This window comes from Phyllobates terribilis, unplaced genomic scaffold (genome assembly GCF_046119375.1).
Source record: "Phyllobates terribilis strain yellow unplaced genomic scaffold, ASM4611937v1 Scaffold_1__5_contigs__length_1240528914, whole genome shotgun sequence".
NCBI lineage: Eukaryota > Metazoa > Chordata > Amphibia > Anura > Dendrobatidae > Phyllobates > Phyllobates terribilis.
The window spans coordinates 595,122,529-595,147,393 of record NW_027362761.1 but is presented as its reverse complement, the minus strand read 5'-3'; the positions used below and the strand labels follow the sequence as shown (position 1 = coordinate 595,147,393).

General features: G+C 43.2%; 2 protein-coding genes across 2 annotated transcripts in view; both read left to right on the top strand.

The window, feature by feature from the left end:
- Positions 1-6,991, top strand: part of LOC141273155 (uncharacterized) — a 36,206-nt gene extending 29,215 nt beyond the window's left edge. The window contains exons 2-7 of the mRNA XM_073684644.1: positions 2,993-3,142; positions 3,400-3,579; positions 3,663-3,786; positions 3,868-3,932; positions 4,147-4,249; positions 6,912-6,991. Of these exons, the coding sequence (XP_073540745.1) occupies positions 3,065-3,142; positions 3,400-3,579; positions 3,663-3,786; positions 3,868-3,932; positions 4,147-4,249; positions 6,912-6,991 (630 nt within the window). The 5' untranslated portion in view covers positions 2,993-3,064. The remainder of the gene's footprint in view (positions 1-2,992; positions 3,143-3,399; positions 3,580-3,662; positions 3,787-3,867; positions 3,933-4,146; positions 4,250-6,911) is intronic.
- Positions 4,149-24,513, top strand: LOC141272098 (uncharacterized). Its single transcript, XM_073682414.1, has 2 exons — positions 4,149-4,249; positions 19,403-24,513. The coding sequence occupies exon 2, from the start codon at positions 19,684-19,686 to the stop codon at positions 21,847-21,849; it is 2,166 nt and encodes a 721-aa protein (XP_073538515.1). The 5' UTR covers positions 4,149-4,249; positions 19,403-19,683; the 3' UTR covers positions 21,850-24,513.
- The last annotated feature ends 352 nt before the right edge of the window (positions 24,514-24,865 follow it).

Below are 24,865 nucleotides of genomic sequence, written 5' to 3'. Positions count from 1 at the left end.
TAGCAGACGCTGTCCTACTGACGGCAGGTCAGGCCTACACTAAAGACGTTCCTAAAAGTCTCTTGCTGTAGGTACCCTGACTTACTTGCTTAAGGAAGAACACTGCTGCCACTGAAGATCCCTTGCTGAAACTTGTTTCCCTTTCCTTGTCTCAACTACACACACACCTGGTGATGATAACCTTCCTCTGAGGATGTCCTTTTTCATCTCTTTCTTACTAACAACTAACTACTAAAACAGGAACTGACACAGAGTTTTGCACTGTGCCTCAAAAGTAGTTTTTGACCACATATGGGGCATTGGCGTACTCAGGAGAATTTGTGTAACAAATTGTATGGTCCATTTTCTTCTAGTATCTCTTTTGAAAATTGAAAACTTGGGGCCAAAGCAACATTTTAGTGGAAAAAATTGTAATTTGTTATACAATTCTGTGAATCGCCTGAGGGCTAAATATGCTCAGTACACCCGTAGATGATATCCTCAAGAGATGTAGTTTCCAAAATGGGATCACTTGCTGGGGTTTCCGTTGTTCTGGCATGTCAGGGGTTTTTCAAATGTGACATGACATCCGCAATCTATTCCAGCCAAAATTATGCTCCAGAATTCAATTGGCAATCCTTCTTTTCCGAGACCTGCCATGCACTCAAACAGTAGTTTTACACCACTTATGGGGTATCAGTGCACCCAGGAGAAATTGTACAACAAATTGTATGGTCCATTTTCCATGTTACCCTAGTGAAAATGAAAAATTTGGGGCTGAAGCAACATTTTTTCATTTCCAATGTTATAAACTTCTGGGAAGCATCTGGGGGTTCAAGATGCTCACTACACCTCTAGATAAGTTCTTTGAGGGGCGTAGTTTTCAAAATGGGGTCACTTATGGGGGTTTCCACTATTTAGGCACATCAGGGGCTCTGCAAATGCGACATGGCATCCACTAGGTATTCCAGTTTTGCACTCCAAAAGTCAAATAGCGCTCCTTCCCTGCCCTGCCATGAGCCCAAACAGTAGTTTCCCACCACATATGGGGTATCAGCGTACTCAGGAGACACTGCACAATAAATTGTATGGTCCATTTCTCCTGTCACCCTTTTGAAAATACAAATTTTGGAGCTAAAGCAATTATGGGAGAAAGTAAAATTGTAATTTTTTCCTTCCACTTTGCTTTAATTCCTGTGCGGCACCTGAAAGATTAATAAACTTCTTGAGTGTGGTTTTGAGCACCTTGAGGAGTACAGCTTTTAAAATGGTGTCACTTTTGTTTTTTTTTCTGTCTCATAGGCCCCTTAAAGTCATTTCGAATGGATGTGACCTCTTAAAAAAAAAAAAAAAATTGGTTTGGTAAATTTTGTTGAAAAAAATCGAAAATTGCTGATCAAATTTTAACCCTTCAAACTTCCTAACAAAAAAAATGTTTCAAAAATTATGCTGATGTGAGACAGACATGTGATAAATGTTATTTATAAACTATTTTGTGTGGTATAACTAAAGGGCATAAAAATTCAGTTTGCAAATTGCTAAACTTTCAAATTTTTTTGGTCAAATTTTCAATATTTCCAGTAATAAACGCAAATCATATTGACCAAAATTTAACAGTAACATAAAGTACAACATGTCATGAAAAAAAGGATCATAGAATCAATGGGATCCGTTGAAACATTCCAGAGTTATTACCACATAAAGTGACAGTGATCAGAATAATAAAATTTGGCCCGGTCAGAAAGCTGAAAATAGACTGCGGAGTAAAGGAGTGAACAGCTGCAAGCGGAACTGTGCTCCACTCTCTGGTATTAAAGGCAGCTGATGGGTGAATAACACAGCCATTATCTGCCGGGAAAGATGTGGACTCAGCTTCTGAGCCTGCTTCAGAGATTGGGACAAAATGTATTCTGTAAAACTACGTCATATGTCGGGAAGGTATTAATGATGTGATTGTGGTTTAAATATAACTTAATGACGTGGTTATGTATGTCACATGACCATTGTTGCCGTTGACGGCATTCAGCAGTCTTGGGGCATACATACTGATATCAGCTGTAGCCATCTTGTGCAGATGTAACAATGGACATAACAAGTTATTCAACTCATAAATCCATACAGAAGAGAGAATATGACATCCACACTTTATATCTCTAATATATTGTGACATGCAGAGGTAGTGCTGTTGCTTTAAAAGCATCCAGCAACTATTAGAAGTAACACAAGTACATGAGACAGGAAGTGTTGTGTTCCAGAAGCATCCAGCAACTAGAGGGGTTAACACAGTCACAGGAGAAGGGGAGTGTTTTAGCAGAGCCCCAGGGGGATTGTGGGGAAGTTGTTTACTGTCTGGCTGGAGCCAAAGAGAAAGGGTGTGTGTGTGTTCTGTATCTCACAGCAGCGCCCCTACATGTAAAAAGGATTCAAGTCAGAAGTGAAGCTAAGCACAGGTCAAGTAGAGTTCCTGAACTAGCAGTGCAGAGTATTGTCAAGCAGAAAGATAAGGACTATAAGAAACGGTGTCACAGGGATCATCTCCCTCAGCAAACCCCCCCCCCCTCCATCTCACTGTGCTGTAAAGAATGCTGTGTTCAATAATGTGCCTTTGCATTAGAACTGTGCTGTCCTGTACTACTGGGAAGACTGTGAACTGCAGTGCTGCTAAGGAAACTGTACTGTTTGTCACTGGAGCCTGTTACTCATAAGACTTATCTTGCACTGGCTGTTATTAAATGCTACTATTCTACCGTTTATGAGGACTCTTGTCAAGTGTGTCTGGTCAGCAAGTGAAACAACCTACGTGTCTGTGCCTGAGGGTCAATACCCCTGTGTGCTTGAGAGAAGCTGCAGCACATGGTCTATGGTCACCCTGAGTAACGGTTCCTCCAGGATTCCAAAGAATTCATGTAACCTGTCTCGCCCCTATCTAAACCTAGCGGCGTGCGGGTAACACTATCTATTGTTTGCTATGGAGTTTGTCATCTTTATATCGTCTCATCTTCTTTCTATTCAGGTTCCTATAAAAAAAAGGATCCTCTGCCAATAAATTTTATATGAAATTATTTTCCCGATTGACTCATCAAGGATGAATAAGGACAGAGACAAGATGGCGGAGAGGATATTAAAACTCACCGTGGAGATAATCTTCCATCTTACCGGAGAGGTGAGAGGTTCTGATGTCATCACATGACATCATTATCTATGGGAATAACAGGTGATATGACCGGAGAGGTGAGAGGTTGTGATGTCATCACATGACATCATTATCTATGGGAATAACAGGTGATATGACCGGAGAGGTGAGAGGTTGTGATGTCATCACATGACATCATTATCTATGGGAATAACAGGTGATATGATCGGAGAGGTGATGGACTCTGGAAATGTCTGTAGTGATATTATTAATGTGTCCACACTCAGGATTACACAGTAGTGAAGAAGACCTCTAGTGATCGCTGTCAGGACCCTGTGTTTGAAAGACGGGGAGGAACCCTGAGCCCAATCCCGGAGCCTCCACCTCACCCCCAGATACATGAGGACATCAATAACCAGAAGATCCTAGAACTCACCAACAAGATGATTGAGCTGCTGACTGGAGAGGTGACGCTGCTGGGAATGCTGGGACATTATGCAGGACGGCACTGGAGGATTCTGGGTGATGACGGTATCATTGTGTGTGTCAGGTTCCTATAAGGTGTCAGGACGTCACCGTCCATTTCTCCATGGAGGAGTGGGAGTATCTAGAAGGACACAAGGATCGGTACAAGGAGGTGATGATGGAGGAGCACCGGCCGCGCACATCACCAGGTAATAGACAGGACTAAATCCACACGGCCTATAATTCTCTGTATGTAATAATGATGCCAGTCCTGTCTGTGTCTCCTGCAGGTCTCTCCAGTAAGAGGACAACCCCAGAGAGATGTCCCGCTCCTCCTCCTGCACAGGACCATCAGGTAGATGGAGATCTCCCCTATGATGTGTAGACGGCTGTGACCGCCTTGTGTTCAGTCTTGTCTTCTCCTCCAGTATTAGATGTTTTATACTTGTGTAATGAGAGCGGTGGAGACGGCAGGATCACAGCTGACCACAGACATGGCCGGATCTTCTCACCATTATTCCCGGGGACTTCTCCAATCATCGGGGACTTTTACAATATTTGTTTTGCAGCTTTTGGATCCGGATAAAGATCTGAACAATATTACTGCTCCAGAGAGAAATGTGAGGGGCGATCAGCGGTGTAAAGAGGAGACCCCTACAGATAACCGCCCAGGTGAGGAGCTTTAGATGAATATTCACTGTTCAGCCACAATCTGAATTGATAATAATGTGATCCTGTTATATGTGATGTCACAGGTCGTGCATTTATAATATGGAGGATAATATACAGCTGGAGATGAATTATACTTATGTGAGCGGCCGATTTCTTCATCATCTGATGTCAGTTCTGATGAAGGAAAGAATTTGTCCAGTTTGTGACTCAGAAACCATTAGCTCCTATTAATCTCATGTCAGTGTTTGGTGACAGAATACAGAACATGGAGACGTCCCCCCAAATAACTGCGACTGACAGCCGGGCTCCGGCCATAGTGATAGGGAGTGGAGATGACTCTGATCTTAGTCTTTACCCCCTAAGATGCTGCGTTTAGTAGAAGCCATGGGCTCTAGGTGGTTAGATAATGGAGGGGACTTTCTCTGTCACCCGTGAGACCCATGGCAGAGAATAATAACTAATGTTTTTCATTTAAAAAAAATAAATGTACACAGGGATAAAAAAAAATTAAACCTTTTATTTTTGCAAAACTTGGAATTACTCTGTGACACCTATATAGAGTAACCCAGATAAGAAAAATTAATAAATTATTTTGAAAGTTCCTTTTCCAAAAAATAAATAAGTTATGCATCTACAGCTGCCCTCAAAAGGGTTAAATCAGAAATTGTGAATCATCCGGAATAAGAATAATCAGACAACGCGGCTCTTGGAACTAAGTGTTTTCTTTATATAAAATTTGGAATTTTTTTGCAAAAGTTGTAAAGCCGATAACAAACTAATAGTATTTGTATATATATTAGTTATTATTATTAGGACCTGATGTTACTTGGATTCAATTGTGAAAAAAAAACACAATTCCGCCATTATTTTTTGAGTGCTGTTTTTATGTAAAATGTCCTGGCACCAGGATTCTCCTCTCAGTGTGAATACGGTGACGCCAAGCTTGCTGAGTCCAGTTACAGTCACACATCATTTAGTTACCTGGCACAGCTGCGGTCTCTCACCAGGTTGAGTTACTAAACTGCACGCGGGAAGTGCAAAATATGAGAAGTGTCGGCCTTCGAAGCAGTCCATCAGTTCTGAGACCAACGGACAATGGGCTGCTATATGACATCTCCAACAGACAATGGTACAAGATGTACCCCTTGAACCTGGCTCTAACCCCTCCTGGGTCTTTGGGCGCCCCTCATACATGGCCTTGGGCTCCTTCTTTTGTGTATCTCAGAAAGGTGACCTCGGGCTCCCTAGATTGCTCAGAGAGTTCTCCACATCCAAGTATGTTTCCACAAGGCTCACGAGGTCATCTGCATTATGGGGATCTCATTGGGCAACCCAGCTTTGCACGGATTTTTTTTAGTGAGTACATAAATCCATCCACTACATCTCTTTCCATCATCTCTGCCAGAGAGCAGGTCTCTGGCTGCAGCCAATTTTGCACCTGGTGTCAAAGGCCAAACATCTAGGACCAGGGAGGCTTGTCCCTTTCATAGCACCAGAGGTGCACCGGATGAGCCATAACTACCAGGGTTACACCCAAACGTGCCATAATCTTGTCCTTCAGCATGTTGTACTCCATAGCATCCTGCAGGGCAAGGTTGTAGTACACTTTTAGCGGGTTCCCAGTAAGGTATTGAGTTAGGACCTCTGCCCATTGCTCTGAGGGCAGTTTCTCCCTGTTTGCCACCCTCTCAAAAAAACAGTCTGGAAAACCTCAATGTCATCTTCCAGAGTCTTTTTCTGCAAGGTCTCCCTTACTGTTTGCCTCAAACGGATACCGTCCTTTTGGCTGGTGGCAAGTGCCGTCTCCTTGGCCCAGACAGTTTTTGCCAAGGTAGCCATCTGATTCTAATGCTGATGTTGCAACTGCCGGATCAGGACTTTTTTGTTTTGCTGTTGGGCCTATTGCTGCTGCTGGTCCTGTTCTCCTGCTGTTGTAACTGCAGATTGGCCTGGATCAGTTGCTGTCCGCAATGCTGTAGCTGCCTTTACCAAGGACATTCAGTCTTTAAACTGTAATCACCTTTGCTCTCTGGGATTTCATGGCCTACTATCAAACACCAACTGTAGGTGTTCACACTCTCTTTTAGCCGCTTGGAACACGAAGCCGCAGGGTTTTTATATATCAAAAACGAAATAATGTTTATTTCCTTTGGTTGCACAGTGCCAAAAACAAAACCGTAAATATAAAAGCCCTATCCTTGTGCAGATGCCAACTAAACAATACAGACCCTTACTCAGACATGGCTGTTTTTTTGTGAATGAACTGAGACTATCATCCATAGCAACAAGTTTGACAAAAAACATTGGATTACATTTGAAACACGTTGCTTTCTGTCACACCTTTCTGGATGATATTTTACCAGGGTCTGGAAAACCTTTTCACCTTTTTTCTCTTCCAATTTACACGAATGGTCGTATCGTGCTTTCCGTGCATGCTGAACTCCAACTATTGGTGAGCTGGCTTACTCCATTTTTACTAACAACCAGAGATACTTGCAGTTTGGTGCACACAAGCTGTGCAGACTCTTCTCAGAGAGATTCTGGCTTGTCTCGCTCCAGCTCCAACACAATCCACTCTGCTCAACTTTAGCTTAGTTTTGTTTGGTGTGTGCTTAGCTCTGTGTCTCATTGTGTATTTCTCTGTTCTTGTTGCCAAACCTAGGATTTGTTGTGACCATTCGTGTTGATTATCCCTTTACGCTTGACGATCTCTGCCTGCAGGTACCTGACCCCAGCCTCTGACTATCCGTTTTTGTTACTCCCTTGTCTTGACGTTCACTCCTGGTATTTGACCCCGGACTGTTACATGACCATACCTTTGTCTTGCCCTTCTGTACCACGAGCCCTCATGGTATCTGATTTTGGATCTCCTGACTACTATGTCTCATGGCTTGTTCGTGAGTAGTTTCTCAGTGTCACATTACAGATAACCGTTTAGTTTTTCTTTTCGCCAGCATGTATCTCACTCACACGCTTGGTGATCATGTGGCAAACTTCTTTCTTGTGATTCAAGATCTGTCTGAAAAATACCAGATTCTTGAATCTTCTCAGTCCCTGTTGCAGGGCCAGGTGACTAGCTTTAAGAAAACTTCCCATAGCACTTTGCTGCCAGTGGAGACTGCGATGGCTGCACCTAATGACGTTCAGTTGGTTTCCCCTGAACCAGTTGTGGCAATTCCTGATAAATTTTTGGCTGAGAAAAAAACAGTTTAGGGTGTTCAGAGAGAATTGTAGTCTATCCTTTATCTTACGACCTCAGTCCTCAGGGAATGAGTCCCAGTGGGTGGGAATAGTCATGTCCCTATTGCGTGGGGGTCCTCAGACTTGGGCTTTTTCTTTGTCCCCACAAGCATCAGAACGATCTTCAGTTAACCTCTAAGGCATAAAAAAGGTGTCATTTATGATGAACCTGACAGAACCCTCTTTGCTGAGGCTAGGATCCTGAGTCTGACACAGGGGAGCCGCACCACTGAGGACTACAATACTGAATTCTGACAGTGGTCCACTGAGGTTCTGTGGAATGATGCAGCCCTCAGGTGCCAATTTCATAGAGGTCTGTCTGAATCCCTTAAGGACACTCTGGTTCGGCATGATCCCCCTTGTTCTTTGGCAGAGGCCTTAACCCAGGCCGTACATATGGACCGCAGAATTTGTGAGAGGCATGGTGGATAGTGGGATGCCTTATATACTTCTCCAGAGCATGCCCGTTTTCCTTGCAGTAGAGCCAATGGAGGTTGGAGATGCCAGTTTTTGTGCTATGGAGAGGAAAAGGAGACAGAATATTGGACTCTGTTTCTACTGTGTTCTTGCGGGACATTTTTTAAGGACTGCTCTACTCGCCCTTAAGCAAGCAAGCAGTCAGGAGAACGTCTAAGTCTGAGTGATAGTCGAGGAGGTCATCCAGACTTCCAGGTACCTTTTTTCTCCTCCGGTAAAGTACTGCTTAAGACTGTTTTGTCTTTCAAGAACCAGGTCTTGCCAGCATTGGCTTTCATTGACTGGGGGTTTGCAGCTAACTTTAATGATTCTAGATTGGTTTGGAAATTAGAATTAGGGACATTTAGTCTGGAAGAACCCATTCAAATTTTTGCGATTGACAAAACTTCACTACTTCAAAACTTTGTCAAATTTTGACAACGGAATTCATTCTTCAAGTAGCCGCACTTCACACGGAATCTATTTCCTGTTTTGTCTTGGATAAGCTACCTGTTGGGATGGTATTGAGCTTTCCATGGTTGCTCATTCACAATCCTGTTATTGACTGGTGTTAGAAGAAGATTGTTAAGTGGGGCCCCAAATGTCATAAGAAATGTCTAAGTTCTATACAAGTATGCTGTGCAAGTCTGCAGGGCCTGGAGGGTACCTGAAAGACTTCGGAGATGTGTTTTCGGAAAAAGAGGTGGACGCGTTACCCCCCCCCCAATCGTCCTTATGACTGGGCTATTGATCTTGTCCATGGTGCCAAATTACCTAAAGCTCTACTGTATAATTTATCTGGGCCTGAACGTACCGCCTTGAAAAGTTACGTTTTCGGAAGGGTCATATCCATCCTTCCTCCTCCCCTGTGGCTGCTGGATTCTTCTTTGAAAAAAAGAAAGATGGGGGTCTCCATCCTTGCCTCGATTTCCAAGAATTAAACAAAATCACTGTTAAGAATACTTACCCACTTCCACTCATCCCCGACCTTTATAATCAGCTTACTTTGGCTAAATGGTTTTCTAAACCTGACTTTAGAGGGGCTTCCAATTTGATACGCATCCGGAAGGATGATGCGTGGAAAACTGCTTTTTTAATGTCGGAGGGTTTATTCGAAAATCTTCAGAGGTTTCATTTATGGGATACATTTTATCGGCGGATGGGCTTAAGCTATCATAGATTATGTTCAACCTAGTGACCTTAAAGTGTTGCAGTGTTCTTTAGAATTCACAAACTATTATAGGAAATTCATTAAGGGGTTTTCTCAGATTGTTAAACCTCTCATTGACCTCACACGCTAGGGGGCAGACACCAAGGTTTGGTCGCCAGATGCTATTGGGGCTTTTGAAAAATGTAAAAAATATTTTGTCTGCTCCTGGTCTAATTCAATCAAATCTTCAGGAACCATTCATTGTGGAGGTGGATGCTTTAGAGGTCGGCGTAGGGCTGTTTTATCCCAGGGGCCGAAAACTCTTGACTAATTTGCGGCCTTGTGCTTTTTTCTCAAATAAATTTTCATTTCATCTGCTGAAAGAATTATGTCAGGAATCGTGAGTTACTCGCTGTTAAATTAGCTTTTGAGGAATGGAGGCATTTTTTTGGAGGGGGCAGTTCATCGAGTCACTGTGGTCACTGACCATAAAAATATAGCTTACATTGAATCAGCTAAACAGTTAACTCCTAGACAGGCGAGATGGTCCTTATTTTTCTCTAGATTCAAGTTCTCTATCACATTCAGGCTGGGGTCTAAGAATGTGAAGACTGACACTTTGTCATGCATTCTTGATTCAGTTTAACCTCCAGAACCTCCATCTTCCATTCTTCCTAAGAGCTTTGTGGTTTCTGTGGTATCCTCAAGTTTAAAAGCGTACATCTGTAAAACTCAGTTATTAGCCCCGTCTGCCACTCCAGCATCCAAGTTATTTGTACCTGTGTACTTAAGATTGCGCCTGTTACAGGAGTTTCATGATGCTGTCTTGAGTGGTCATCCTTGGGTCACAGCTACGCAGAAAGCTATTTCCAGACTCTTTTGGGGGCCATCTATGAGTAATGATGTATCCAACTGTGAAGTCTGCACACACGCTAAAGTTGGTCATATCCGACCGGCTGGGGAATTGGTTCTATTGCCAATTCCAGAAAGACGAAGGACTCGTTTGTCCAAGGATTTTATCATAAATTTGCATCTGTCTGATGAGAAAACTGATATTTGAGTGGTGGTTGACAGATTCAGTAAACAGTTTATATGTCATGTGGTGAGGTTGCATAGAATTCCTCTTAACATTGTGTCTGATAGGGGAGTACAATTTGTCTCCAAGTTCTGGAAAGCTTTTTGTAAGAAATTGACTTGTCTTTTTCCTTTGCCTACCACCCTAAAACCAACGGTGAGACAGGGAGGACAAATCAATCCTTGTAGCAAATTTTGAGGTGTTTTGTTGCGGCTGAGCTGGAGAACTGGTCCTCATTCCTACCTACCGCAGAGTTCGCCTTTAACAGTCGGGTCAATCAATCCACTGGAATTTCGTCATTTTTCTGTAATTATTGTTATCATCCTCATTTTGGGGAGGTTTCCAGGATAAGTTCTGAGTGTTGTGGGGTGGAGGTTGCCAGGGTACTTGGGGACGTTTGGAAAGAGGTTCAAAAGAATATTGGGCAGGCTTAAGTTCACCAAAAACGTAAGGCTGACAGAAGACATTCAGCGGTTCCTGTTTTTAAAGTGGGCCATAGGGTTTGGCTGTCATCCAGAAACATTAAACCTAAGGTACCGTCGGTGAAGTTGGGTCCAAAGTTCATCAGTCCCTATGAAGTTTTGGAAGTGGTCAATTCGGTGGCCTTTAGGTTGAAGCTTCCTACATCTCTCCACATCCCTAATGTCTTCCATAGATTCTTGTTGAAGGAGTATGTCCCCTCAGTGGTGTCGCCTTCGTCCCTGCCTCCTGCTTCTGTTAATGACCGTCTTGAGTATGAGGTAAAGAGAGTTGTGGATTTCCAGAAGGTCTGTAATTCCCTCCAGCAGCTCATGCATTGGAATGGATATGGACCGGAGGAGAGATCCTGGGTTCGAGCCCGATCCGTTAGGGCCTATCAACTGGTCATGGCCTTTCATTCTAGGTTTCCTGGGAAGCCTGGGGGTCTGATGGGCCACCTCCCCCTAAAAGAGGGTGTACTATCACGGCTTCATCGTTACTGTGGCCTAGAGGTGCTGTGAGTGATGACTCAGCTGCCCTATGGGATCTGGAGTGGGCTGAACTGTCAGTGTTGTGAGTGACAGTCCAGTCATCCAGTCTGTTGCTGGGGCGTGCTGCGCTATCAGCATTTTGATTGACTGCACTGTTGCTCAATCTGCCCTAGCCTATGGGCGTTTCCCCTGGTGCCTCCCATCGATGGTGATTTGCTAGCTATTTAACTGGCTAGCTGTGAGCAGTTCAGTGTCAGCTGCAGCTTAGCTTTGTTTTGTGTGTGCTTAGCTCTGTGTCTGATCTGATCTTGTTGCCGCACCTAGATTTTATCGTGACTATTCGTGTTGATTATCCCTTCTGCTCTTGACGATCTCTGACTGCAGGTACCTGACCCTCAGACTTGGCATCTGACTATCTGTTTTTGTTACTCCCTTCATTTGACGTACCTCCTGGTCTTTGACCCCCGGAACTGTTACCTGACCACACCGTTGTCTTGCCCCTCTGCACCACGAGCCCTCCTGGTATCTGACCTCGGACCTCCTGACTACCCTGTCTCACAGCTTGTCCGTGAGTAGTGACTCAGCGACACATCGAAGTAATTTTCATTCTAAATCCCTATCTATTTAGTGCCATAATGTAAACTATTTTCTAATATACTTGCATTAAAAATTCCATATCCTTACTTAACTACATAATCTAACTGCTTCTCTATTTTTTTTCCTACTTCCTTTTTGATGACGCTTTATTTGAGAATTCTAGTGCATGCTGGGATACCCAAACTGGTTGTTATTAGGGGGTCACTGCCACTAGTGATGCTCATTTCAGGGGCCGGGCTAGTCCCTGCTCTGTCCCTTTGCAATGTGCACAATGACAGCGCTCTCTCTGTTGTCGGCTCAGATCAGCAGTAGCAGTCGGCAAAAGAGTGATGTTAGAATACCCGGCATGCAGAGACCAGCGATTCTTATTTCTTTGCCACTTAATCTGTCTTTTTTTTCTCAACACGTTTTTTTGCGACCCTGATGACTACAAAACTTTTGCTGTTCTGTGATTGAGCTCCAATATTTCTGTATGTCTTGCAACATTTTGTGACTTTTCAGAGTCTGGTAAATCTTTTTGTTGGCCCATTTTACATAAAACGAGCTGCATAGACGGTGTTGATATCTTTCGTCCAGATCCGACAGTACCTTATTTCACAAAAATGCATGTATTTATATACAATGGGTATGGAAAGTATTCAGACCCCTTTACATTTTTCACTCTTTGTTTCATTGCAGCCATTTAGTAAATTCTAAAAAGTTCTTTTTTTTCTCATTAAAGTACACTCTGCACCCCATCTTGACTGAAAAAAAAACAGAAATGTAGAAATTTTTGCAAATTTATTAAAAAAGAAAAACTGAACTATCACATGGCCATAGGTATTCAGACCCTTTGCTCAGACATTCATATTTAAGTCACATGCTGTCCATTTCCTTGTGATCCTCCTTGAGATGGTTCTACTCCTTCTTTGGAGTCCAGCTGTGTTTAATTAAACTGATAGGACTTGATTTGGAAAGGCACACACCTGTCTATATAAGACCTCACAGCTCACAGTGCATGTCAGACCAAATGAGAATCATGAGCTCAAAGGAACTGCCCAAGGAGCTCAGAGACAGAATTGTGGCAAGGTACAGATCTGGCCAAGGTTACAAAAGAATTTCTGCATTACTCAAGGTTCCTAAGAGCACAGTGGCCTCCATAATCCTTAAATGGAAGAAGTTTGGAACCACCAGAAGCCTTCCTAGACCTGGCAGTCCAGCCAAACTGAGCAATCGTGGGATAATAGCCTTGGTGAGAGAGGTAAAGAAGAACCCCAAGATCACTGTGGCTGAGCTCCAGAGATGCAGTAGGGAGATGGGAGACAGTTCCACAAAGTCAACTATCACTGCAGTCCTCCACCTTTCGGGCCTTTATGGAAGAGTGGCCCGACGGAAGCCTCTCCTCAGTGCAAGACATATGAAAGCCCGCATAGAGTTTGCTCAAAAAACACATGAAGGACTCCCAGACTATGAGAAATAAGATTCTCTGGTCTGATGAGACGAAGATAGAACTTTTTGGTGATAATTCTAAGCGGTATGTGTGGAGAAAACCAGGCACTGCTCATCACCTGCCCAATACAATCCCAACAGTGAAACATGGTGGTGGCAACATCATGCTATGGAAGTGTTATTCAGCTGCGGGACAGGATGACTGGTTGCAATTGAAGGAAACATGAATGCGGCCAAGTACAGTGATATCCTGGATGAAAACCTCTTCCAGAGTGCTCTGGACCTCAGACTTGGCCGAAGGTTCACCTTCCAACAAGACAATGACCTTAAGCACAACTAAAATAACAAAGGAATGGCTTCAGAACAACTCTGGACCATTCTTGACTGGCCCAACCAGAGCTGTGACCTAAACCCAATTGAGCATTACTGGAGAGACCTGAAAATGGCTGTCCACCAACATTCACCATCCATCCTGACGGAACTGGAGAGGAACTGCAAGAAAGAATGGCAGAGGATCCCCAAATCCAGGTGTGAAAAACTTGTTGCATCATTCCCAAGAAGACTCATGGCTGTACTAGCTCAAAAGGGGGCTTCTACTCAATACTGAGCAAAGGGTCTGAATACTTATGACCATGTGATATTTCAGTTTTTCTTTTTTAATAAATTTGCAAAAATTTCTACATTTCTTGTTTTTTTCAGTCAAGATGGGGTGCAGAGTGTACTTTAATGATAAAAAAATGAACTTTTTAGAAGTTACCAAATGGCTGAAATGAAACAAAGAGTGAAAAATGTAAAGGGGTCTGAATACTTTCCGTACCCACAGTATATGACCGTGTTATCAGTCACATGACTATTTGTCAGGAATATTATAAAATATTAATATCAGGGAAATGTTCATCCATATCTACCTGACATAGATGTTCACCCCCCTCCCTTATTCCCCTTCTGCTCAGCATAAAAGCCCCTATTAATCCACGCCTGGGAAATAGTTTATGCAAACAAGGCCAGCCAAGGAGTGTTATAACTTCGTTAGGAAGCCAGCATCTTGTCTCTTAAAGACGCAGGAGGTAATTAAAACGCAGACTTGCACTAATTTGCGTGTACCTGTTGAAGCTGCTTCTCGAGCCTCAAAGGGAAATTTCTAGACGCACTGACTCCGATATGAAATCTTGTGAGTTCCATAGGTCTGACAGTAACGGGACCCATATGTGTAGTGACCAAATCAGCCCAGGAATGTATAGGTAGTTTTCCAGGGCTGTAACCAAAATCAGGGAGCTGCAGCGCAAAAACACCAGAATAGCAGACTGCAGCTATGTTATGTGTGATATCTAAATAAAGATAAAATCATAAGGGGAAAAAATGGCGTAGTTTGCAAGCTTCTGCGATCAACGAGCGATGAGTTATCGCAGGAGTCAGCATTTTTAATAAAAATGTACAGGCTGGAGACCGGCCCACATGATGTCACCACAGGGAGCATGTGGCCAGATCTCCCCTTAGGTATAAGAGAACCCATGGAGAAGACAGGAGCACTCATTGCCAGGGTGGAATAAGAATAATAAGCAACGGGTCCTGTTCAATAACAGCATATTCCAACCGGGGAGCCCCTCCTCCACCTATATTGAGTTGTCTCCGCGATCTTATAGTGTAAGTAAAGTTATCTTCTTTCCTCCTGTTTATTTTATGTAACTGCTTATGTATTTTAATGTCCCCTTTGTAACATCCTTATGTATATATTTTTCCTAAGCACTGCCTCCCTTTTGGATTAAATATAAAATTTAATAGTTATATTTCTTTTGTTCTGTAATCGTTCCCTTCCCCGAAGCCATATACGCTACCAAAACGCAGGCGTCCGGCCAGGCCTGTATTATATTTCAAACTCGGCCGGTGGTGGCAGAGAGTATTAATAATTGGGCTATCGTGAAGTTGACAATGACCGTACGGAGGGCGTTAAACATGGTTTCCAGGCTGTGGAACCCAGGGTATTGAGCCATACGCTCACTGGTCGCTTACCGATGCCTACGTAGAGAGTAGTCTGGATCGCGTGCTCGCGACTCTGGACGAAATACTGACAGCGTGACGGTACGGTGAGATATTGTGTGATCTCCCCGGTGTCGTCCTGACAGTGTGTGGGTGGAATCCATGATAAATTGTTGGCAGCAGTGGGATATTACAGAACATCAGTGGCTGGATTGAGCAATCATTTCTGTCACTGAAAACTTGCACGGTTCTTGCGAGAATTCTGTGCAGAGTTTTAAGAAATCAGACTCAGTGTTTTAATATTTTTTTTATCTGGGACATTACTATACGTGTAGCAGTTGCATCCCCTCCCTTCTCTTGTTTTTCTATCCTATCTTTTATTTGGAAATAATGGCTACACGTGGAGAGCCCTCGTATCACCAGCAGACGAAGATCACTATCACTGCCCTCTGTGAGCTGAGGCAGATTGACCCCATGGGCAAAAACAAGTTGCAAGGTGATGCAGAGCCTGTATGACAGCAGAGCCCTGATGATGGGGCGGCCAGCCAAGGCCCGGATGGCGCTGCTGCAGGGGTCCCACCTGTGATTGCCAGCCATACCCGCAACCAGGGTAGTGTGGACCCCCACCTGCAGATGGCCTTGGAGCAGCTCGCCGCAGATGATCGTGATGGACGACTGCAGCTGATCCTTAAATTCTAGGAGCGAGCAGAGCAGCGGGCCCAAGCTGACCGAGAGGCTGCTGAGCGCCAGGCACAAGCTGACCGGGAGGAGCGCCAGGCCCAAGCTGACCGACAACACCAGCTGGAGCTAGCCCGGATTCAGAAGGAGTCACCCTCTATGCAGACCCGTGAGTCCAGCAGTGCCAGCTGCTTTAAACCTCCATCCTGAGCACTTCCCTGTGATGGAAAAGGATGGGGACTTGGACACATTTCTGCGAGGCTTTGAAAAGGCCTGCAGACAGTATCAGCTGCCCACAGACCATTGGGCAAGGTACTTAACTCCAGGGCTCCGAAGAAAAGCCTTGGAGGTGTTTGTTTCCCTCCCTCGAGAACAAGATGGAGACTATGAGGCCATCAAGCAGGCCATGATAAAAAAGTACCAGCTGACTCCAGAGGTTTATCAGAAAAAGTTCAGAGCCCTCCAACGTGGACCACATGACACTTACGGTGATGTGGTAGACGGGCTCAGAACCAACTTTGAGCAGTGGATCCGAGGACTGTCAGTCACCACCTTCGAGGACCTGAAGGATCTGATGGTGAAGGACCAGTTTTTTCATCTTTGCCCAGTGGAAGTGAGACAGTTTGTGCTTGACCGGGAGCCGAAGGAAGCCGCCAAAGAAGCCCAGATTGCGGATACCTATGAGGCCAACCGCACACCAGAGGTGCGGAAGTCAGCCACCGCCAGCTGGAAAGGGGGTAAGCCGACGACCACCCCCAGTGTTCCAGCCAGCCGGCCCTCAGCAAGGCCTGCCCCATCTTCCAGCACCTGGACTGCATTTGACTCCCGTAGGTGTTATACTTGTGACCAAACGGGTCACATCAGCCTTGTCTGCCCGGAGAGGCAGAAGATGAACCCTGCACCTGAGGCCCCAGGGCCTACTGCAGCCATTCTTTTTGTGGGTGGGACGGTTGGCCGGGCCCGGGAGAACTTACAACCCGTTACCGTGGGAAACACAGTCCCTGTCGGCCTTAAGGACACTGGCGCAGAACTCACCCTGATCCGCCCTGAGTTTGTGTTACCAGAGGAACTCATTCCTGGGAAGACCCTGACTGTCACTGGGTTTGGGGGTGTCCGCCGTCCCATACCGATGGCCCGAGTTTTCCTGGACTGGGATGCGGGGAGGGGATTAAGGTAAGTGGGGGTGTCAGAGAATCTCCCCACTAATGTGCTATTGGAATTGATCTGGGACGGTTGGTTGCCCGATACATCCCTGACAACCCTCCCAGATCTGATGTCATGTAATGCCGCTGTCAAAAATGTCAATGTGATGTCTAATAAAAGTGTGTGTTGTGATAAAGGGGAACTCAGCCACCTCACCCCGCGGGGTGATGCTGCTGAGGATCCCCTAAAGCGAGCCAGCATAAGTGCTAGGGGCAAGGGGAGCAGGCACGGACACCAGGAAGAAGGTCGTCCCGTGCAGGTGACCAGTGTCACACCAGATGGTGACGTGGTCGGTGGTAGCTGCCCAGTGACTAGCACGGCTCCAGAGGTAATGTGGAAGGATGGGGAGAAACACGGGGATCATAGGAAAAGTGGTCCCGTGCCGACGACCAGTGTCACGACGGACTGTGACATGGCCGATCATAGCCCCCCCCCTAGAGAGCGCAGCTCCCAAGGTAAAAGAGATGGCAGGTAAAAAGGTAGGCCCCACAGTCAGGCAAGGTGACAGGAAAGTGTGTCCCCCTGTCTGTCAGGAGTATGGGAGGAAGGTCCCCATAGCCTGTCAGAGGTGTGGGGAAAATATATCCCAAACCGGTTAGGGTGATCGGAAAGTTGGGCCCTCAGATTGGTGGGCAAGTGGATCTGCGGCTTGTCGGATCAGCAGGAAGAGTGGGTCAGGAGGTGGGCTCAAGGGGCGATCTGTAAATCACCCCTCATGCCACCTCAAAGAGGGGAAGATGTCAGGAATATTATAAAATATTAATATCATGGAAATGTTCGTCCATATCTGCCTGACATAGATGTTCACCCCCCTCCCTTATTCCCCTTCTGCTCAGCACAAAAGCCCCAATTAACCCACGCCTGGGAAATAGTTTATGCAAACAAGGCCAGCAAAGGAGTGTTATAACTTCGTTAGGAAGCAAGCATCTTGTCTCTGAAAGACGCAGGAGGTAATTAAAACGCAGGCTTGCACTAATTTGCGTGTAACTGTTGAAGCTGCTTCCCGAGCCTCAAAGGGAAATTTCTAGACGCACTGACTCCGATATAAAATATGAAATCTTGTGAGTTCCATAGCTCCGACAGTAACGGGACCCATATGTGTAGTGACCAAATCAGCCCAGGAATGTACAGGTAGTTTTCCAGGGCTGTAACCAAAATCAGGGAGCTGCAGCGCAAAAACACCAGAATAGCAGACTGCAGTTATGTGATGTGTGATATCTAAATAAAGATAAAATCATAAGGGGAAAAATGGCGTAGTTTGCAACCTTCTGCGACCAACGAGCGATGAGTTATCGCAGAAGTCAGCATTTTTAATAAGGATGTACAGGCTGGAGACCGGCCCACATGATGTCACCACAGGGAGCGTGTGACCAGATCTCCCCTTAGGTATAAGAGAACCCATGGAGAAGACAAAAGCACTCATTGCCAGGGGGGTATAAGGATTATAAGCAACAAGTCCTGTTCAATAACAGCATATTCCAACCGGGGAGCCCCTCCTCAACCTATATTGAATCGTATCAGCGATCGTATAGTGTAAGTAAAGTTATCTTCTTTCCTCCTGTTTATTTTATGTAACTGCTTATGTATTTTAATGTCCCCTTTGTAACATCCTTATGTATATATTTTTCCTAAACACTGCCTCCCTTTTGGATTAAATATAAAATTTAATAGTTCTGTTTCTTTTCTTCTGTAATCGTTCCCTTCCCCGAAGCCATATACGCTACCAAAACGCAGGCGTCCGGCCAGGCCTGTATTATATTTCAAACTCGGCCGGTGGTGGCAGAGAGTATTAATAATTGGGCTATCATGAAGCTGACAGTGACCGTACGGAGGGCGTTAAACACGGTTTCCAGGCTGTGGAACCCAGGGTGTTGAGCCATACGCTCACTCGTCGCTTACCGATACCTATATAGAGAGTAGTCTGGATCGCGTGCTTGCGACTCCGGATGAAATACGGACAGCGTGACGGCACGGTGAGATATTGTGTGATCTCCCCGGTGTCGTCCTGACTGTGTGTGGGTGGAATCCCTGACACTATTAATTTCATTATATACACTTTATTCAGGTGTGTACATCACAGGGCTCCTCAGTGAGATCCTTTGATCGGTTTTCTTTGACCATGACCATACTTCTCCTCCCCTTTGCTATGCTCTCTGCTAAAGTAAATGTAGCAGACATGACAGGGATTGTGTGAGATGGACGCCCCCAGCAGCCAGGTATTGTAACATCGTGAACTAGTGGTCCCTGCTCTGAAATTGTGATCCGTTTTGCAATTAAATATTTTAGTCAGTTAATAAATGATTTTTTTGGTATAAACCTCTCCTTTATAATGTCATAAAACTATAATATAATTATTGATGTTATATTGCTAAAAGATAATATTTGTTTTATTTTTGTAGATGACTGTACCAGGAACCCAGAGGAACATCCGGTATCTTCACATTTTTATGCAGATGATTGTAATATCATTCAATATGCCTATGAGGAGAATGCCAATAATGAAGATATACCCTCCACCCCTCATATCCAAAATGTATCATCTGATCCTTTTACACAGATCCTATCTCCTGATTCATCACAGACAGTAAAGGAAAATAGAAGTGACAGACTGGGTGTTGAACATCAAAAAGTTCCCATAGGAGAAAAGCCATTTTCATGTTTAGAATGTGGCAAATGTTTTATGCAGAAATCAGACTTAGTTAGACATCATAGAATTCACACAGGAGAGAAGCCATTTTTATGTTTAGAATATGGAAAGTGTTTTAACCAGAAACTTACTCTTAAAAAACATCACAGGATTCACACAGGAGAGAAGCCATTTTCATGTTCACAATGTGAGAAGTCTTTTACCCAAAAAACAATTCTTATTAGACATCAAAGAATTCACACAGGGGAGAAGCCATTTTCATGTTTAGAATGTGGGAAATGTTTTAACCAAAAGACAACTCTTATTGAACATCAAAAAATTCATACAGGGGACAAGCCATTTTCATGTTTAGAATGTGGAAAATGTTTTACCACAAAACAATATCTTGCTACACATCAGAGAATTCACACAGGGGAGAAGCCATTTTCATGTTTAGAATGTGGGAAATGTTTTAACCAAAAAATAACTCTTACTGGACATCAAAAAATTCACACAGGGGACAAGCCATTTTCATGTTTAGAATGTGGGAAATGTTTTGCCCGGAAAAAAAATCTTGTTACACATCAGAGAATTCACACAGGGGAGAAGCCATTTTCATGTTCACATTGTGGGAAATGTTTTAACCAGAAACAACATCTTATTGGACATCAAAGAATTCACACAGGGGAGAAGCCATTTTCATGTTCACATTGTGGGAAATGTTTTAACCAGAAACTTACTCTTAAAAAACATCAAAGAATTCACACAGGAGAGAAGCCATTTTCATGTTCACATTGTGGGAAATGTTTTAACCAGAAACAACATCTTATTGGACATCAAAGAATTCACACAGGGGAGAAGCCATTTTCATGTTTAGAATGTGGAAAATGTTTTACCACGAAACATGCTCTTCTAAATCATCAGAGAATTCACACAGGGGAGAAGCCATTTTTATGTTCACAGTGTGGAAAATGTTTTACCACGAAACAAGATCTTGTTAAACATCAGAGAATTCACACAGGGGAGAAGCCATTTTCATGTTTACAATGTGGCAAATGTTTTAACCAGAAACACATTCTTACAAAACATCAAAGAATTCACACAGGGGAGAAGCCGTTTTCATGCTCAGAATGTGAAATGTGTTTTACTGTGAAATCAGATCTTGTTAAACATCATGGATTTCACACAGGGGAGAAGCCATTTTCATGTTCACAATGTGGAAAATGTTTTAAACAGAAACATAGACTTATAACACATCAAAGAATTCACACAGGGGAGAAGCCATTTCCATGTTTAGAATGTGGGAAATGTTTTAATCAGAAACATGTTCTTATTAAACATCAAAGATTTCATGCAGAAGAAAAGCCATTTTCATGCCCAAAATGTGGAAAATGCTTTACCCAGAAATCAGAACTTGTTAGTCATGAAGAAGTTCACACAGGGAAAAAAAACTTTTCATGTTCACAATGTGGAAAATGTTTTACCCAGAAACACAATCTAATAACACACCAGATGATTCACACAGGAGAGAAGCCATTTTCATGTTCAGAATGTGGGAAATGTTTTACCTCGAAATCCGTTTTTGCTAAACATCAGAGAATTCACACAGGAGAGAAACCATTTTCATGTTCACAATGTGGGAAATGTTTTCGCCAGAAATCTAATCTTATTGAACATCAAAGAATTCACACAGGAGAGAAACCATTTTCATGTTTAGAATGTGGAAAATGTTTTGCCGTGAAACAATATCTTCTTAATCATCAGAGAATTCACACAGGGGAGAAGCCATTTTCATGTTCACAATGTGGAAAATGTTTTAATCAGAAACCTATTCTTATAAAACATCAAAGAATTCACACAAGGGAGAAGTCCTTTGCATGCTCAGAATGTGAAATGTGTTTTACTGTGAAATCAGATCTTGTTAAACATAAGACATTTCACACAGGGGAAAAAACATTTTCATGTTCACAATGTGGAAAATGTTTTAATCAGAAACATAGACTTATAACACATCAGAGAATTCACACTGGGGAGAAACCATTTTCATGTGAGGAATGTGGAAAATGCTTTACCCAGAAATCATATCTGGTAAAACATGAAAGAATTCACAAAAAAGGAAAGCAGTATTCATGTTCAGAATGTGGGAAATGTTTTGAACAGAAATCTCATCTGGTTAGACATCAAAGAATTCACACAGGGGAGAAACAATTTTCATGTTGAGAATGTGGGAAATGTTTTACCTTGAAACCATATCTTGTTAAACATCAGAGAATACACACAAGGGAGAAATCATTTTCATGTTCACAATGTGGAAAATATTTCAACCAAAAAAATAACCTTGCCCAAAATGTGGAAAATGCTTTATCCATAAATCAGCTCTTGTTAGACATCAAAGATCTCACACAGAGGGAAGCCAGCTTCATGTTTAGAATGTGGGAAATGTTTTACCCGGAAACATCATCTCATAACACATCAAATATTTCACACAAGGGAGAAACCATTTTCATGCCCACAATGTAGAAAATGTTTTACCCAGAAATCAGATCTTGTTAGACATGAAAGATCTCACACAGAGGGAAGCCAGCTTCATGTTTAGAATGTGGAAAATGTTTCACTGTTAGATCAGATCTTGCTAAACATCAGAGAATTTACAGAGGAAAAGACACTTTCCAGTTCAAAATGTAGAAACATTATAGCTATAAATCAAGTATGATTGAACATCAAAGGACTTCCACAGAGTTAAAGCCATTTTTATGTTTTACTCAAGAGATTATACAGAGTATATAGACAAGACAGCATGAGTCACTACTCATGGACAAGCCGTGAGACTGGTTAGTCTAAAGGTTCAATGTCCAATACATTGAGAGCTCATCATAAACAGAGGGGTAAGACAAAGGTGTAGTCAGGTCACAGTTCAAGGTCAGAATTCCAGGAAGGTAGCTGATCAAGATAAAGGGGCTAGGTAAATGGAAGGACAAAGGCAATGTCCAAGGTTGGGCAGAAAACGATCAGGAACAGCACTGGAAAACAAGGCGCACACACACACCACCAAGCTAAAGCTATGACTGGCAATAATCAGACACTAACAGCCATCTAAATAGCCGATTAATCGCTCAGAATGGGAGACACCTAGCACGCCCCTGCCTTGGTTGGGCAGCTGGACTGTCACTCAGAATACTGACAGCTCAGCACACCCAAGCCTCAGAATAGATGGATGAGCTGTCATTCACAATACTGACAGTACGACCCTGATTCAACAGTGCGGCTGAGCTTTCATTCACTGTGTCCAGGACACAATGAGTGGTGCAATCATGACACATGGGATCCCAAGTGATTCTTTCTGTGAGGCAGGAAAATATTTTGCCTCACAGAAAGCAGCATCTGTGATCCCATTCTGTACTGTCTGTTTACTCTCTTTTGTTTCCTCCCCTGCCCAGGAGATGAGGTTTGTTCAGACCATGTTCCTACATGGTCAGACGCAGTCATTATACAGTAAATAGCAGGGGCACATTTATGAGATTATCTCGGCGCAGGAACATTTTTTTTTAACACATACAACTGTGGAACTTATTTTTATTCCAAGATCTATTGATTAATACATCCTTTGGTTCGTGGGACAACCTTTTTAAGATTTATTGTTTATAATATTTGTGTAATGTAATAAATAATAATTTCTCGCTCATTGATTATGCAATGGAGATGGAGGTTGTTTCCATAACAACACCTGTAAATGACGAAAGAATAAGCAATTATTTGTACACAATAATCGTTACATGTAAATTCTTGTTTTCCTTCAATGTTAGATCACTTCTGATGATCATATAGTAAATCACTATTACAATTATCTACTCTTCTCAATGGGCTTTAAGGCACAGAAAGGGTGATGAGCATCAAAGAACTCACACAGTGGAGGAGCCGTATGCATGCCCAGAATGCGGAAAATGTAGTAGAAATCACAGTTTGTTAAATATCTGAGAATTCACACTGGGGAGAAGCCATATTCATGTTCAGAATGAAGGAAGTTATAACAATTAACCACTTCCCGGCACTGCACTGTCCTTTCAAGTCCTTATAGACTTGCCACTTCCAGTGATTACTCACCCTGGGACCCTGATCCTTGGGTGATTATTGCTTTGCAGCTTTTAATCCCCCCTCCTAGCAGAGATGTAACAGGAATTTGAGTGCTGCCAGTGTTTGCTTAATTAACATTTTACTTGATGCAATTAAAGTGACCACAACAAGTATCAAGTGAGACAGAAGGAGATCGATTCCTCTTATCTCTCCATTGGCTTTCTGCAGAGCTAAGAAAGTCAATGATTGCTAGGACTACTGGAGACCTAAGGATGACTTCCAGGTCTGCCATAGATCAAAGCCTAATATACTATGCTGAGGCACGGTTTGTTAGGCAGCCTGTATAGTCTTGTGCACACAACCCATTTTCATCTCCATGGTTTTCACGAATAGCACTTGGTCCCATGATATTCTATGTCTGATTTTCTCCTCGGACCGAGTGGGCCATGGAAAAAATCAGACATGTCCGATTTGAACCGAATTTCTATGAGTCAGTGAATGAAAATTGAACCGCTCTCAGACGACATCCTAGTGCAGTCCGAATTTCACGGACTAACAGAATGGAGAAAGTTGTGAAACTTTTTTTTTCTCCACATGTCTGACAAAAACTGATTGATCAGAGTCTGATCAGAAAAATTGGAGCGTTTTTCTCAAATGTGGAGAAAACTGTCGTGTGAACCTACCCCAACACTGAGAGGATGGGTAATGCTCTGTACTGTCTATGTACTACAGTATATTACCAATGGGAACAGATCTTGTCTACAAGTCCCCTTGTGGCACCAATAAATATTGTAAAAAAATGTTTTTAAGTGTTAAAAAAAAAATCATGTATTCTAATAAAAGCATTGAAAAATCTAAATGAATTTGTTATTGTCATTCTCGTATCAACTGACAAAAAGTATCATATTAATCAGAGGTGTATTTTGTTTTTTCTTCACCCCGGGCAAGAATTCAATTTGTCTCCCACCCCCTCCCACGCTCAAGCGGTTTGAGTTGTCATGTGACCACTTATGTGATTTGCATACTTACAGTTATGGGACGATGAGCTTCTTTTCGTGACTCTCTCAATGTTCAGTGAAATACTACAGCCCCTGCTTCACTGAGAGAATTGGGAAGTATGGAAATCGCATATGAGTGATCATGTGATGACCGCTGGAACCGGCGA